Source organism: Eulemur rufifrons, chromosome 28, assembly GCF_041146395.1.
Source record: "Eulemur rufifrons isolate Redbay chromosome 28, OSU_ERuf_1, whole genome shotgun sequence".
Lineage (NCBI taxonomy): Eukaryota > Metazoa > Chordata > Mammalia > Primates > Lemuridae > Eulemur > Eulemur rufifrons.
In genome coordinates, this window is record NC_091010.1 from 41,182,295 (window position 1) to 41,199,414 (window position 17,120).

At 39.2% G+C, this 17,120-nt stretch overlaps 2 protein-coding genes across 3 annotated transcripts in view; one reads left to right on the forward strand and one right to left on the reverse strand.

Moving 5' to 3' along the window:
- Positions 1-4,196, reverse strand: part of CPEB3 (cytoplasmic polyadenylation element binding protein 3) — a 184,225-nt gene extending 180,029 nt beyond the window's left edge. For both annotated transcript variants that reach the window (XM_069459925.1, XM_069459923.1), the window contains exon 1: positions 4,121-4,196. The gene's annotated coding sequence lies outside the window, so the exon portion shown is untranslated. The remainder of the gene's footprint in view (positions 1-4,120) is intronic.
- A 207-nt stretch (positions 4,197-4,403) lies between these two features.
- MARCHF5 (membrane associated ring-CH-type finger 5) overlaps positions 4,404-17,120 on the forward strand; it is a 42,899-nt gene continuing 30,182 nt past the window's right edge. Inside the window, exon 1 of the mRNA XM_069460211.1 lies at positions 4,404-4,722. Within this exon, the coding sequence (XP_069316312.1) occupies positions 4,688-4,722 (35 nt within the window). The 5' untranslated portion in view covers positions 4,404-4,687. The remainder of the gene's footprint in view (positions 4,723-17,120) is intronic.

Consider the following 17,120-nt stretch of genomic DNA (forward strand, 5'->3'; position numbering starts at 1 on the left):
GGCTGCAACTGGTGAAGGCCTTCTTGCTGCATCATAACATGGCAGAAGGCATCACATGGTGAGATAGTGTGAGATAGCAAAAAAAGGCCAAACTCACTTTTTTTTTTTTAATTTCAGCTCATTATGGGGGTACAATAGTTCAGGTTATATATATTGCCCATGACCCCTCATCCCCCTGAGTCTGAGCTTCAAGCGTGTCCATTCCCTAGACAGTGCACATCGCACTCATCATGTAGGTATGCACCCATCCCTGTCCCCCACCCCAAACTCACTTTTATAACAAACCCACTCTCAAGATAATGAACCCACTCCCTCAATAACTACATAAATCCATTAATGAGGGCAGAGCCCTCATGACCTAATCACCTCTTAAAGATCCCAACTCTCAAGACTGTTGCATTGGGGATTAAGTTTCCAACAGATGAACATTAGGGGACAGGTTCAAACCATAGCACCAGCCAACCATATTTTCCAATTATACAACAGAGACCTACAGTTTGAGTTATAAAGGATAACTCCTCTCTTTACATCTTTTCACCCTTATCCAGACCTAAGATCCTCTCTACCCCTTCACCTACATAATTACCCCTCTTGCTACAAGGTAGATCCTAAATCACTGTTTCACAAAGCTTTAACAGTCCAAAACAATCTCCTGTGAACTTCTATATCACTTTATATTTCCATGCCATTTATTTGGTGCTTCCTCAGATGTTATACCATGTTATTATATTTCATTTTTATACCTTGTTTTATTTACTTTATTTTTCTAAATACAACATTTTTAGGTATATAGTTTATATACTCCTAAAGGATAGTTATAGTTTAATTGCTACTAGAGTACCCACGCACATCATATGTTCTCTGAAAATGTATGCTGAAAGAATTAATGAAGAACTTTACGTAGCGTGCAGTGAGGACTCAGCCTGCAGTTTATTACCAAATTTGGCAACTGACAGTTCTCCTTGGTGGACACCTGAATATTTTATACCATTTTTCTAAAGAATACCTCCAAGGCCACTTTTGGTAGACAGTTCAAAACAAGTGTGATGGAGGAACATTAAAGTGATATAATATTTTAAATTTCCTGACATATTTAGAGCAATTCATACTCAGATATCTCTAAATCCATTATAGAATGGTTAAAATATTCCATAACTCTTTTGGATAACTCTACCTTGTCAATCTTTGTTCTTGTCCTCCGAAGCTGGGAGAATCTTTAATATTTTCAGTAGCTTGATTTCTTTTTCAAAATATCTCTAAGGAAAAAAATTCCTTTTGGCTATAGTCTTGTTGGTTATTCCCTTGGCTGAATATCATTTACCATAAATTTTAACCCTACATAAATGGAATGCATTTCAACTTTTTTCTTTCTTTTTTTCTTTTTGGTCAGACAAAACTCTAAGTCATTAAGACTTTTTTCCTTCAAAATCAGAGAAAAAATTATAATTCCAACTACTCTGAGTATTATTGGAAAGTGAAGGGACAGAAAACAAAGGTGACAGACAATATTGATATTCAAACTGTATGTGTCACCCATTTCAAATGTAAGGATTATTTCATGAGTTATTATCAATCATGATTTTTGCCCATAGTAATAAAAAAACCAAAGTTGATAACAAAGAATTATTAGTTATCTGTTTATATATTTCTCTTTAGACGTCCTTATGAACATTTTATATGGAGCTAATTACTCTTGTAACAGCTTTAGTGAGATGTAATTTACATAACATAAAATTCACTCATTTTAAATGCACAATTCAATGGGTTTTTGAGTATATTTACAGAGCTGTCCCACCATCACCATAATCTAATTTTGTTTTATCATATTTTTAGTTGTGATATAACTCACAAATTTGTGTAACCATCACCACTACCTAATTCTAGAACATTTTCATCACCCTAAAAAGGAAGCTCATACTCATTAGCAGTTATTACCTATTTCTCCCTAACCCATCCAGCACTATGCAATCACTAATCTACTTTCTGTCTCTACGGATTTGCCCATTCTGGACCATTCATATAAATGGAATCATACAATATGTGATCTTTGTATTTGTGATTGGTTTCTTTCACTTAGCACGATGTTTTCAAGGTATCTTCCATGTTATACCATGTATCAGAACTTCATTCCTTGTTATTACTTAATACTATTCTACTGTGTGGATATACCACATGCGGTTTATCCATTCATCAGTAGGTGAATATTTGGGTTGTTTCCACTTCACTTCTCTTTTCTTTTCTTTATTTAAGAGACAGAGTCTCACTCTGTGGCCCAGGCCAGAGTGCAGTGGCATGATCATAGCTCACTGTAACCTCAAACTCCTCCAGGACTTGAACAATCCACCCACCTCAGCCTCCCCAATAGCTAGGACTACAGGTGTGTGCCGCCACACCCAGGCTAATATTTTCCTTTTTTGTAGAGATGGGGTTTCATTATATTGCCCAGGCTAGTCTCAAACTTCTGGCCTCAAGAGATCCTCCTGCCTCGGCCTTCCAAAACACTGGGATTACAGGTGTGAGCCACCGCACCCGGCCTGTTTCTACTTTTTGGCTATTAAGAATAATGCTGCTATGAATATTCACAAACAAGACTTTGTGTAGACAAATGTTTCATTTCTTTGGGAGATACCTGGAAGTAGAATTACTGGGTCAGGTGCTATTCATTCTTAAAATGAACAACAGAATATTTTTTTCTACTTCAAAGGGTTTTGGTACAGCCAGGAAACTGACTTTTCATAAAAATGCAAATATAAAATCCATTTTTTGGTATAATAAAGTCAATCTGCGCAAGGCTTTGCTATCAACAAAATTATGTCATATTTTCCAATTTAGGTTCAAATAGAAATTCTAAGATGAGATAAGAACTTCTTTTAGTAGTATAAATCATAAAGCTTAATGGACTTTGCACTAATCTATTTAATCAATATGCTAGGGTGAAATTCTGTTTTTAAGCAGCAATCATATATCCAGCTCCTATGGCTGACAATTGCTTAAGAGATAAATACACAGTAAGGGAAGAATTACATAGTACAAGGAGCAAGAAGTGAAAATTTAAAATATTAGACATCTTGATTAAACTAAACACTCATTTTCCTTGTGGTGGGGGCGTTTCTCATTTCATGAGAAAAAGGTTAAGTATTAATTCCTCAAAGCCTTTCATAAAAAGCAAATTTCAGAAATGGGCGGCCACATAAATAAACTTCTGGTCACATGTTATTTTTTTTTTTTTCCTGGCAATGTACAGTCTCGTTTAAATACATTCAAAGAGCAAACTTTGAACAGAAAATTAAAAGCTGATTGTAAAATTCTACATTTAAAAAAAGAGCTTAAAAACACATTTTCATTTAAAGAAAAATCAAACACCTTTTCCCAGAAATTAGACATAATGAAGGGAAAAATACCAGACGTTCTACCAATTACAGCACTAGAGAATGCCACAGGTCGTCCAAAATACGCGTTTGTTTAAGCCAACAGCTCCCTCCAGCCAAAGCTATCCCTAAAGCGTCAGAAGACAATTCGAGTGATTTATTTCTCTTTTTTCATTCCCCTACCCGCAATCCACCTGCTTGGAGGTGTCAAGGCGACTAGAAATGGTTAACAGTGACCAACAGCAGAGAGAGAAACAAACATCCCTGACAACCCACAGCTGAGTAAGCAAGAGCTGTTTATTCACGAACATGTTCCATTTGGAAACTGTCGGCGAGCCCTTGATAGCCCGGGCACATTTCAGAAGGTTCCTAGGGAAGGAATCATCTTTTCTTCCGCCACCCCCAAACACATACTAAGAGACTCGGGTGGCAACCGTCTGGTCAAGGCAGCCACTACCCACGCGCCACCTCAAGTACAGCCTCATGCACCAAAAGCATCCGACCCCTTGCGGGGGTTGTGTAATTCCCTCGAAATGGGCTCTGACGCGGGAGAGGCTGGCCCCAGCGCCGGGGGCTTCAGGAGTTTCTGCCACCCCCACTGTCGCCACGAACAGCCCCGACGCGACGCCACGGCCACGGCCGGGGCTGGGGACCTTCACGAAAAATGGCCCTTCAGCCCCCTCCCCTCACCTGGCTCGGTTCTACCTGAGGGCAAGAACTGGGGAGGAAAGAAACAGGCAAGGAGGGCTGACCTTGTTGCTACTGACAGTAGAGCGGCACATCCTGCTGCTTCCTGGAAAGCGGCCCGAAGAACATTTTTCCCCCTGGAGGAAGGAAAAGGGAGGGCGCCAGCCGGGCGGCAGCGGGCTCGGCGGCGGTGGTCGGGGCGGGCTGTGCAGCCTCTAGCGGGGATGGTCCGAGGACTACATCTCCCAGGCTGCTCTGGGCCGTCCTGCGTCGTGACCCCGGCGCGCACGGAGGCGGCGACTCTTACCTCACAGAGGTAGCTCCTCCGCCGGCAGCAACTCGGCGCCCGCAGTCCATGGACCGGAACCTCGGGCCGACGGGCAGGAACCCCGGCCGCGATCGCCGCCTCCCCGCCCCAGGCTCCTCCTCCTCGCTCCCCACCGCCTCCTCCGGACGCCCGCAGGCCCCGCACCCCAGCCGGCGGGCTCGCGGAGCTGCCCCGGGAAGCTGGGTGGCGGGTTCGCGGCTACCGCCGGACTGAGGCCTACTCCGCCGCCTATCAGTGCTATTGTCCCTGGCCTGGCCCTGACTGGGTCCACTGGGGAGGGCCAAGTGCGCCGGCTTCAAAGAAGATGCCGGACCAAGCCCTACAGCAGATGCTGGACAGGTACGGGCTGCTTTGGGGGAGAACGGGAGCCGCCGACCCTTGCTCTGGCCCTGCCCGCGCCAGCCTTCGAGGCTCTTCCTGAGCGGAGCCCGGCGTGCCCCACGGCCAGGGGGGCCGTGAGAGGGGCAGAAAGTTTGGAGTCTGCTTGGGGGAGGACAGAGCGAGCGGCCTGGGGTCGTAAACTTGGAGCGCAACTTAGTTAAGGAGCTGTGTCTTGTTTTGCTTGAACACCGTTTTGAAGTGAGAGGGGCTTGTGTTAACCTATAGATTTAGTTTCTTTTTCTTACTCTCTTCCCCTCCCCCCCGAACCATGTGGTAAAGCGAGTGTCATCGATGTCACTGGCAAAAAGAACCACATTATCTTTCAGGGGAATTACAGTTTTACGTCTCTTTCCGAGAAACAAGGATAAACATTCTTTTGGAAAACCTGATTGGCTGATTTTGTTCCTGCGCCCTCCCTCACCCCGTCCCCTCCCCAACCCCAAATTGTAAGGTCAGAGTATCCGCAAGGGAGCTTTAACGGTCAGACCAGAGTAGAGGTTATGGAAAACAGCCACACAAGTCCAAAACTGAACACTCAGCATACTTTATGATCGTTGAGTTCATTGAGAAAGTTTCAGCTTATATTGGGGTCAGTTGCCCATTCCTGGGGGGCTCCAGTCGTTAAAACTATGTGTGTAGTCAGCTGCACCGCCCCCTGCTGTTCAAATTATAGTCCATGGGTTCTACCAGTTTTTGGAAACTCTAAAACCACTTTTCCCCCTAGCCGGGTCTTAACTTCCTGACATATCCAGTTGTACAAGCTAATTCATAATGTTTGTGGTTGCTTACAACTCTCAATAGACGTCACCTGCCACCCTGTTCAGCAGGTGGTACAGCTCTTTGTACTAAATACAGGTCCAACTGTAAGGTGTTAAGTGAAGGGCTTTCTTTAATTAGGATTATACCCAGTTAAATGCTGTATGGGTCTGCCATACCCAGAACACAAATCACCTAGGTATACACCTCCTCCCAGATTGGCAGGCATTTCCTTTGGAGCTTAGAATTTTGAGACATCTAAATTGATAGAAATATGTCACTGACTTTTTTCAGTTGGGATGACTGGTGATTAATCTGGCCCTTGTTTCAGGTCAGTGTCCTGACACTTGTATCGACTAACCCTTTTTAAATATATTTAGTTTTCCAGCTCCTTTAGGGAAGAAGCTAATCATTGTTTATCTTGAATCCTAGAACAGAGCTTGGTACTCAGGAGGTAATCAGTAAATATTTGTTGTGTGAACTAATGCATGAACTTGCTTGTCAGCTTCCCCAGTTGTCTAGGGGTCTGATACTTTACCAGGTTTTCCTTTCACTATAATTTAGTATACTGGCAAATTGTGGCATACGGAAATATGCCCAGAGGAGACTAACTCCTGCCACTGCCAATTCCAATAAGATGAAACCTTGTTCTGGTGCGGGGTATTTTGTACTTAATTGTTCCTTTCTCTTAATTAAGGCCTCCTGCTTTCACTTTTACTTAGTGACTTATAAAAGTTCTTATGTCTAAAGGCTGACCTGGCTTTTCATATGCTCGTTGGAGATTTCCATAACAGTAAGAAGCCAAGTAGTGCTAGTGAGCCATTTAAAACTTCTCAGCAGAAACTTGGAGATTCTGGCTGCCATTTACTGGAGCAGGTGACTATAACACTGGCGGTACCCTTGTCTTCGTAACTTTTGGACATACTTCAAGGTAGATTCTTAACATGACTTTCAAAGACCTTTATTGTCTAGGTGAGTAGAGTTTGCAACCTGGCTTCATGTTAGAATCCCCTGGGGAGCAGTTTTTTGTTTTTTGTTTTGTTTTTTTTTTTTTTTTCCTTGAGACAGAGTCTCACTCCGTTGCCCAGGCTAGAGTGCCATGGTGTCAGCCTAGCTCACAGCAACCTCAAACTCCTGGGCTTAAGCAATCCTCCTGCCTCAGCCTCCCGAGTAGCTGGGATTACAGGCATGTGCCACCATGCCCTTCTAATTTTTTCTATATATTTTTAGTTGTTCAGTTAATTTATTTCTATTTTTAGTAGAGACGGGGTCTTGCTCAGATTGGTCTCGAACTCCTGAGCTCAAACGATCCACCCGCCTCCACCTGCCCAGAGTGCTAGGATTACAGGCGTGAGCCACCATGCCTGACCCTGGGGAGCATATTAAACTATGGATGGATGCTTGGACCCTGCCAGAGGCCAGTTAGATCGCAAATTTCTGGAGGGTAGAGCCTGGGCATTTATGTTTTCAAAATCCTTCTAGATGTTTCTGATATGGCTGAAAACCACTGCCCTAAACCCTCGGGGTTTATTTCATGATAAGAGGTAGTATCATTTAGTGAGAAAAGCTTGGGCTTCAGAGATGGAAATCTTGAAAGTTTTAATTTGCCACTTACTAGCTATGTGACTTTGGATTCTGAGACTATATATTCTTATAAAATGGAAATACTGTACTTCACATGCATCTTTATAAAACAATAAAACACTATATGTTAGGCAGACAGAAGGTACTAACATAACCAGAGTGGCAATTTTCCCCCCATCTCCTTCGTATTTACTGTCATCTTAATTTGAACTGGCCTTGCATGCAAGTTGAACACAAAGATACTCAACATGGTTCGTTTGGGAAATACAGGCCCAACAAGACTAAAATATGTAAACCTATAAGGTCCCAGAATTCTTTTCATGAATTTGGCTTCTGCCCAGCCTGGTCTTTGGTGGCAATTTTTGAGGGACAGGATTTGGCTCAGATAATGGCCCAGGTGTTTATTTCTTCAGTTTGGGTTTTATCATTGTGAAGACTAAGGAAATGTGTATAACATACTCTATTGCTTTTAGGTTAAAAGTGATGTATTTTATAATGAATCAGTTAGTAAACATTTGCATTTTTTAATTTATTTAACAAATACCAAGTGCCTATATATGCCCAGTACCATTCGAAACCCTTAGTATATTGTAGTGAACATAATGAAAATGCCTTTAAGGAGCTTAAATTCCAGTGATGTTTGTGTTCCATTATCTGTTGAACTATTTTAGTTGTAACACGAATGGTATGCTCAATTTATACCACTTAATCTTTCAGGATTTTTAAACTAGTGGCAACTTAGTACCAGCTGAAGTTGAGTTACCTTATCCTTTGCAAATAACTCACTTTAGCTATCATTTGTTTATCTTGATAAATTTGATTATTGCGGCAATTGTAGTTGGAAAGAGTGTCTATATATGTGGGCATATATATATTTTGATTGCCTTTCATTTTCATCAGTTAATCAACTATTTTATGTAAATTTATTATTTGAACCTTTTAAGTTACTATGAGTAAACAATTAAGAATAGTGAGAAGGGGGGATGATTTTTCTAGTGTTACGAATGATTTGGGATCACAAACACCATTTCCTGAAATTCTAACCACTGATAAACCCCAAACCCTTTATATATCAAGCTCTTTGAATCTTGATCCAGCTGCTTTTCCTTTCCTTCATTGCTGCAATTCTTTAATAAGTCTGTTAAATATTACTTTCTCTGTCACCACCTACTTTTTCATTTTCTCTTAAACTCCTCAAAGTTAGGATTAAATGTACAGAGAACAATACAAAGAATATTGTAACAAACTGCAGGAATGAACCTCAGATTTGAAGCCTGGTCCCTTGAGAGATGTTTCTGGAAACTTTTGCTTCTCCCATCTCACAGTAAAAACTCAGGAATTTGTTGAGGTTGTTTAGCATCCCTCACTTTTACCTAGTGAGTAGGCAAGAAATGTAGCCAGTGTCCCCAGAACAGTCAGATGGGAGAAAGAGCAGAGCGAGTGGTGTTTTCTCCTTACTCTTTCTTGCAATGGCAAATTGAATTAGAATTTTCACAGATGTATGTCCCCTTTGAAGACCAGGGAACCTATACTCTAATAGGAGCATGCTGCATTATCTTCTGATTTTTATTACCATCTCTTAGTTCCCATTAAAGCAATTTCATATTCTCTTTGTCAGTTGACATCTTTTTCTCAGTCACATCACTATCCCATTTTCACAATTACAGACGAATATCTGGAATTAAAAACCATTAACAATTAGTTATATTTGCTTTTATATGTATGTGTGAAACGTGGAAACATTACAGATAAAAATCCCCTTTAACCACTATCTCCAGTCCCACATCTTCTCATCCCCACAGTACTACCCTAAAATGGGTTTATATTCTTCCAGCTTTGTTTAATGCTTTTATATACAAAAGCATATTAACATACCACTCTTTTTTCTTAATCTAGTTCCTATTTAAAACATTTAGGTTCTTATTTTCTCTTTATTATCACTCCTTATAATTTGACTTTCATTCCCCTTTCTTGTCCTTAGCTCTACTATAAGTATATTAAAGGTCACCAATAATTTCTCAATCAGTAAATGTAATGACATTTTCTTGGTCCTCACGTTTCGGACGTGTACTAGAGATAAAACTGTTAGTACCACTCCCTAACTTCTTGAAGTGATATTATACCATTATATTTCTTTTTCCACCTTTTGCTTTTCTTCCTCCTTCCTTATGTATCACCTTACCTTTTCTTCCTTCAATCATTAAGTATGGTCCACTTCTCAGCATTTATTACTCTGAAAAAGTGTACTCATTTACTATTGCATTTTCACCTCTATTTGAGCAACTCCCAGATCTGTGTGTTTATTCCTGACTTCTTTCCCTCATTTCCTTCAGCAGCTCATTTCTAGCTGCCCAGTGGACGTTTCCATTTGTATATATACAATATTACCAACTTATCTAAAACTAAGCTACTGATACTTTCCTGACTTTTACTTATCTTGACCTCTCAATATTTGGTCTTTGATATGACCATTCTTCTAGTCCATCAGCTATAAAACCTAAGTCTTCTTTGTTGTTGTTTTGGTTTTTTTGCTTCTTTCCTTCCAAATCTACTTGATCATCAGATACTATAGATTCTTTTTTCTCTTTTTGGCTCCAGTTTTTCTCCTGGTCCATTTTGGCCCATAGAGTGGCACTGAAATTGGCCAAGGCACACTTACAATCATGCCATTCCCATACTTGGAAACCTGCTAGTCTCTATATCATCTATAAGGATAAAAATCTAAACTTTCAAGAGCTTAATATGCTTTGATCTATTACTATAATCCAGCCCCAGCCTACCTTAACCATCCTCTCCTACACTTCACTTCATTGTCCCCTGAGTGTGTCCTGCTCTTCTGTTTTGTTGAGACAGAGTCTCACTCTGTCACCTGGCTAGAGTATGTTATCATAGCTCACTGGAACCTCAAACTCCTGGGCTCAAGTGATCTTCTTGTCTCAGCCTTTTGAGTAGCTGGGACTACAGTCACACGCCACCACACCAGGCTAATTTTTTCTATTTTTAGTAGAGACGGGTCTTGCTCAGGCTGGTCTCCAACTCCTGACCTCAAGTGATGCTCCCACCTCGGCCTCCGAGAGTGTTAGGGTTACAGGCGTGAGCCATGGCGCTGACCCTGCTCTTTCATCTCCTTATTTTTGCTTATGTGCCTTGCTCCCTCTAGGTACCTGGCCAGCCTTTATCCATCTGAATATTTGAATTCAGCTCAAATATCACATTGAAGCCTTTCATAGCTCCCCCATGCAGAGTTAGTGACTCCTTCCTATGTTTCCATAGAACCTTTATGAATTAATCATAGCATAATCACATTATACTCTAAATTTTTAATGCACCTATCCCATGTCTCAGAGCTTTACACACACACATATCCTTACCACCACACTTATAGTCCATTGGAAGTTCATTGAGAATAGAAACTACCTGTATTCCCTATCCTATTTCCCACCAACAGCCTAGTCCATAGGAGACCCAGTGTTGAATCACAGTGTCTGTCTTTTCATTCTTTATGATATATGAGTGCTTAGAGTAATCTTGCAGGCACACTATTTTTTAAATTGCCTCATTTGCTTAAAATCTGTATTTTCTTATTAAATTCAAATTCTGGCCTTCGGAACCCTCCATAATCTCATCATTATTCAGATATTTATTGTGCTCCCTGTTATTTTTGAGATATTGAGTACATAGTTGGCACCAACGGCTTTTTTAAAGCCTTTTTTCTTTTTATAAATAAGTACATAATTTTTTTGCCCAAGCCAAACTAGTTTGCTCGCTTTCCTCCAAACACAAGGTGGATTTTTTATTTTTTTTGGCATCTTGTCTTTCGAAGTTCTACTCATTCTGTAAGACCTAACTTAGGTTCTGCCTTGTTTACAGAATTCTTCTGATTATGTCAGCCAGAAATATTTTTCCCCTCTTCTCCATATTTATACAGCAGTTCATCTCCAGTATCTCCTAATTCTTTGTGACAATAGTTCACATAGATGATGATAGTATTTATATGGTACATTGCAATACACTGGACAGGATTTGGATCTCTAGAGGAAGCTCCTATGGCTGCTTAAATGTACCATAGCAAAGATGAAACACATAATTTCTTGTACTGGCTGTAATTTCCTACGAAATGGGAAATACAAGTTTCTCTCAGAGTATACTATACATATGGCAGTATGATACAGTGAAAAAAGCTGATATTTTAGAGTCAAGGCCCAGGTTGCATCCATGCCTCTCTGCTTACTGTGTGGCCTTGGACAGATCACTTAACCTCTCTGAGCTTTTGGTTCCTTGTTTAAGTGGAAATAATTGTGCTTTTGGGGTTTATGAAGATCAGAGACAAAGGGCATAACATGAATATGCACCCAATAAATGTGATGTACAGTTGGCCCTCAGTATCTGTGGCAGTTTGGTTCTGGGACTTCCCTCAGATACCAAAATCCACTGATGCTCAAGTCCCTGATATAAAATGCTGTGGTATTTGCATGTAACCTATGCACATCCCCCCCGTATACTGTGTACGTCTCTAGATTATTTATAATACCTAACAGAGCATAAATACTATATAAATAGTTGTTTGTTTGGGAAATAATTACAAGAAAAAGTCCATACATGTTCAGTACAGAACATGATTTTTTTCCTGAATATTTTTGACTCAAGGTGGTTTTAATCGGCAGATGGGGAACCCTCAGATACAGAAGGCTGGCTGTATTTCCCTTCAGCATTGTCCTTTAGTTATGTGTCGTGATTGTGGTTATATGTCTTTGATAGATCCAGATACTTAACTTCCATTCCACTTGAGTAAGCAGATATATAGAGGGACTTTGAGTCTCCTTGACGGTGTATTTCATGTTCCAAATACATTGGGCGTGACACTTTTAATCCTGAGACAAAACAAGCAATGTGCAGCTTTTTTCCATTGTTCAATGAGGGCTTACTTGCATTAACTGAAGTGTGGATCTCTAAGCTTGTTGTGAATTAAGGAGTGCTTGTTTTCTTTCCTTAAAACAGTCATGTAAATAACAGTATTATGGCACCATATATAATACAAAGTTTATTCCATAGTCACTCTCCATATTCTAGAATTCTGTTCTACCACACTCCGATTTTCATCACAGTGATTTCTAGGGCAGGAGTCTATGATTTTCAGGATCTTCCGAATAATCCAAAATGAACACCTGCACTTTGAGTCTGCAAAGATAGACTTTACTACCAGCTGTTTTTTTAGATAACCATCTCTATCTTAGTTAATTTATGTAGCAGTGAGAAACCATTTTATTGATAAAGTCCCCCCTCACTTTTTTCTACACAAACTATAAGTGAGTCACAAATGAACCTTATAAAGTGAGGTTGTCTTTGTTGTTTATCCATTCCCAACTGGTTTGTAATACCCGGCTTTATCTTAGTAAAACCTTTCTGCTCCAACTACATTGATCCATGAACATACATGCTCATTTCCATCTCTAAACTTGCTATGCTGTTTTTCTTCACATACCCCTATTCTTTGCATCTAACTTGAATCCTCATCTGTAGTTCTTTTCTTGAAACCTCAGCTGTTTCATCCTGTTTCTGATCACATTTCTTCTGTATTACTTACGGTTTCTAACACCTTTTATTGGCACTTAATGTTTGGTGTGGTGGTTTTTATGTGACCCTTGTATGCATATGTTTGTTCCTTAACTAAACCGTAAGTTCCTTAAATGTAGTTCCTTTTGGCATCAAATAATGAATGTACTTAATAGGTACTCGGGTTGATTTAGGAGGAGATCTTGAATAATCTTAGATTTAAGGCAGCCTAGTCATGTATATTCCTTAAACTGTTTATAAATTTTACTATCAAGTCTATATAACTGGCAAAAACCATCATATTTTAAAATCCCATGGAATTAATTAAATGACCTTTTATAAAGAGTGGCACGTTATAATACAGATTAGTGATATTACTAATACCAGTAAGACTATATATTTATTTTAAAGAATAAATAATATTCTTTAGATTTGTCTAGTTTAGTCTTCCTTTCTTGTCTTCATATGATAATTTGTTCTTTGATCTCTGAACTAATGTGTCCCAAGTTGATCAATGGGATGGTGTGGGAGTAAATAAGGAGTATATACATCAGCAAGCAAGAGGTATTTAGAAACGCTAGTAGAAAGAAAAAGAAGGGTGGGAGAAAATGAATTGGGAGGGTTTAAATGAATCTTAAGTAGTAGTGTGGCCTATTGAAAAATATGGGGATAACTAGGAATCCAGAACATTTTCCACTGAATACCAGGGTGCCAAGCAGAATTGCTTTATATGCTAATGGTAAGAAAAGTGCACCCATAAATTCTAGGCATAGATGTAAAGTTGACACCTATCATTATCAGCGTTGTTATTGCTAGTTCATTTGGAGGTTATATATGTGCCAGGCGATTCTTGAGAAGTTTCTGGATCACATGTTTAATCCTGTGCAATAGGGAACCTTAAAATAAAACCTTATTTATGCTGAAAAACTTTCAACAGTCTGATTAAGCCTATGGATTCCTTCTCCGAATTTTTTTGAAAGAATAAAACAAAATAAGACTAGAAACAAAACCAATTATATTAAATACAGCTATCTAATATACTAATATGAGCTTTAACACATTAAAATACAAGATTTATCAGTTAGCCTAATTTCAAATTATGATGAGCTAAATGTTATTTTGAGATCTGGACAGCTGTAAAGTAATATGAAAATTTTTTGGTTTCTATACTAATTTCTAATTTGCTATACCACTGATATGGTTTGTTTGCATTCATCATTGAAGAGAAAGCTAAATTTTTTTTAGAGCGTAGCAAAAATAAACATGTAATGTTTTTCCCCATCCAAATTTACCAACTCCAGCCCCTAAATTTTTCATAGACCCCAGATTAAGAACACCTGACTTAAAACAACTCTGTGAAAGAGATTCTGTCCTTAAACCTATAAGGTTAGCAGAGATTTGAACCCAAACAGTCTGGTTCCAAAGCCCCAGGTTCTCTAACCAGCTGGAATCTCCTAAACTCAAATAATATTTTTCCCAAATTATTTTAACTTTTTCTCCTTAGGAAAAAATATCTTAAGCATTTTACCAACTGGTTTTTTTTTTGAGGGGGGGGAGAGAGGGAGCCTACTGTTTAAATTTTAAAACCAAATAATTTTTTAAAATGTTTACAGTGAGTGTAAAACAGAATTTCATTTCTATTTTGTAATCAGTTAAGGAGACTTACAAAGAGAGGAAATAAGGAAAAAGGAAAGAATGGCTAGAGCAGACATTTTCTAACTTTTGGTATCCTGATGACCTGAAGGGCTTATTAAAACAACCTGGGCACCCCCAGAGTTTCTCATTCTGTAGGTCTGGGGTGTGGCCTGAGAATTTGCATTTCTGACAAATTCCCAAGTGATGCTTATGCATCACACCGAGCACTGAATTCTGAGAGAGTCAGAGGTTTGGAGAGAACCACGGGGGAAATAGATGTAAACTCTCAGAGTGTGGTCAGAAATTATAACCTCCTCCTTCCTTGGGTATGGACTTTGAAAGGCTTTTGGTTTTGTCTTTTGAAATGGAAAATAGCCAATTAATTATTTGTACCTTTGTAGAGTATTCAAATTGCCATTCCATAAATTATAGCATTAAAATATTTAATAACTCAAATTAAATTGTGTTTTAGTAACCCTGGAATATAAATGTTATGGCATTATGAGTAGAAAGTTTAAATTTCAAAACATTTGGTTTTGTTAGCACTTTTTATCTAAAAAATAGCCTGACCCAATAGCAAAATCAAGAGCATGTTTTACCCAGTATAAGAAATAGGAAAGCTTGGAAGACTCAAAGTACTTGCCTTGGGAATTAGGTTAAGTCTTCTATTCAAGTTCTGGTCAGTAGGAAATAAAGCTATTGACAAAAAATACTGAGCTTACTTATAAAAACTATTTAAGTTTACATATATGGTTGTGTTGGGGCCATCTCTTAGTACCCCCACCATTCTGTGTCCGGATTGTTTTGGTTGCACATGGTGCAACCCAAATTGATTAAACCTCCCAAAAAGAAGAATAATCTATTGGTTTATGTAAGTGAACAGTACAAGAGTATATTTAGCTTTAGGCACAGCACAACTTGATCCATGTCTCAAACAATGCCATCAGTTTCCATCTTTACCTTTGCTTCCTCTTGATTCTTAAGGCTCTGCTTGGTGGCTCTCCTGGCAACGATGCTTCACATTCTCCTGCCTCTAAGCCCGGCAAAAGAGAATAAGTCTGTGTACCAACCCTTCCCAGCAAACATTCTGAGGTTGGCTCTGGAAGACCAGCTTTATGGGCCCAGCCTTCCAATCACTGTAATCTGGGGGATGAGATACAATGGCCAATCTAAGGGTTACTCTTCCCAGGAGCTGGGAATGGGGCCAGTACTAACTGCCTAAACCTCATACATGGCTGATGTTGGAGGGAAGAGTAATTTTTCATAGGAAGTATGGCATACTGTTTGTTCCTGGAAAAGAGGAAGAATCGTGTTGTACCTTAAACCCCAAATTTCTGCTTTCCTCCTCCACTCCAAGATCTTGAGAAACCATGAGACAGCAATGAGGGCCCAGACAGCTGAAGTGAGTCAGAGGGTCAGAATGCTAAACAAATGCTCCTGATTCTACCTAGATCCTATGAAACCTGACTGATTTGAAAGCTGAATAAAAATGACAATTTTGGACATTATTGCCATGGATTCAGTTCAATTTTTTTCCTGTTCTAATTGAAATGTTTTAATTGGAACACAACTGAAATTCCTCTTGTTCCACAAGGACTAGAGATCTCACCCATCTATAGTGTGTGACTATATAGTCTTTCCCACTGAGCATAGTTAAGCTAGTTGTTGTGACAGAGGCCACTTATCCAATTAAGTGAAAAGTGCACAGTAGGTAACAAGCATTAATTAGCAGTTGTTTCCATTTGTATAAACTTTAATGGGGGGGAAGAATAGTCTCATTGAATTAAACTGTATTTGCCCTACTGGAAATCTGTGTCAAAACTTGTGTTAATTGGGAGAAAAAATAAGGAATTGCAGCCTAATTCCATAAGAAAAAATCAGACTTCATGAAGTACCCTTAAAAGCAACGTGGGTGCCACCATACAATCATTCATACCAAAAAAAAAAAGCAAAGTAGAAAAATGTTTTAAAATTAACCATATCAGTAGAATTTTATTTTTATTAATGTAAACATCCCAGACTTGAGACTTCTAGATTTCAAATATAATAAATGTAATTTAATTCTAAAATAAGGAAAACCAGTCATACCTATAATGGAAATGTGTAGACCCAAACTTATCACTATCCTAAAACAGTTTGTACTAATATCTTCATCTCCTTTTTGCTTTTTTAAAAAAGTTTAATATTCTATCATTTTACAGTCATACTTTACCAGTAAGAGAAATGGGTGGGTTTTTTTTTCTCAGTTGAAAATTGAATGAGATTATATGCAAAATCACTTGTGTAATATACTATTTTTCCAAGTTTAAGAGATTGGTAGTATTGCCCGGGCATGGTGGCTCACGCCTATAATCTTAGCACTCTAGGAGGCCAAGGTAGGAGGATTGCTTGGGGCCAGGAATTTGAGACCAGCCTGAGCAAGAACAAGACCCCATCTCCACCAAAAAATAGAAAAAATTAGCTGAATGTGGTGGCATGCACCTGTCCCAGCTACTACGGAGGCTGAGGCAGGAGGATTACTTGAGCCCAAGAGATTGAGGTTGCGGTGAGCTGTGATGACACCACAGCACTCTACCCTGAGCAACAGAGACTCTTTCAAAAAAAAAAAAAAAAAAAAAAAATTGGCGGTATTGAAATGGGGAGAACACGGAATTTCACATATTCCTGTGCTTACTACTTCTCAAAGAATATTAGATCTTGTAAACCAAAAACAGCTTGAGGGTTGTCTCTTTGCATTCTGGTTTCATTACAGAAGTTGAAGAATTACTAGAAAGATGGAGGAAATTGCATACAAACAAAACTCAGAAAACACAAGATTATATAGAGAA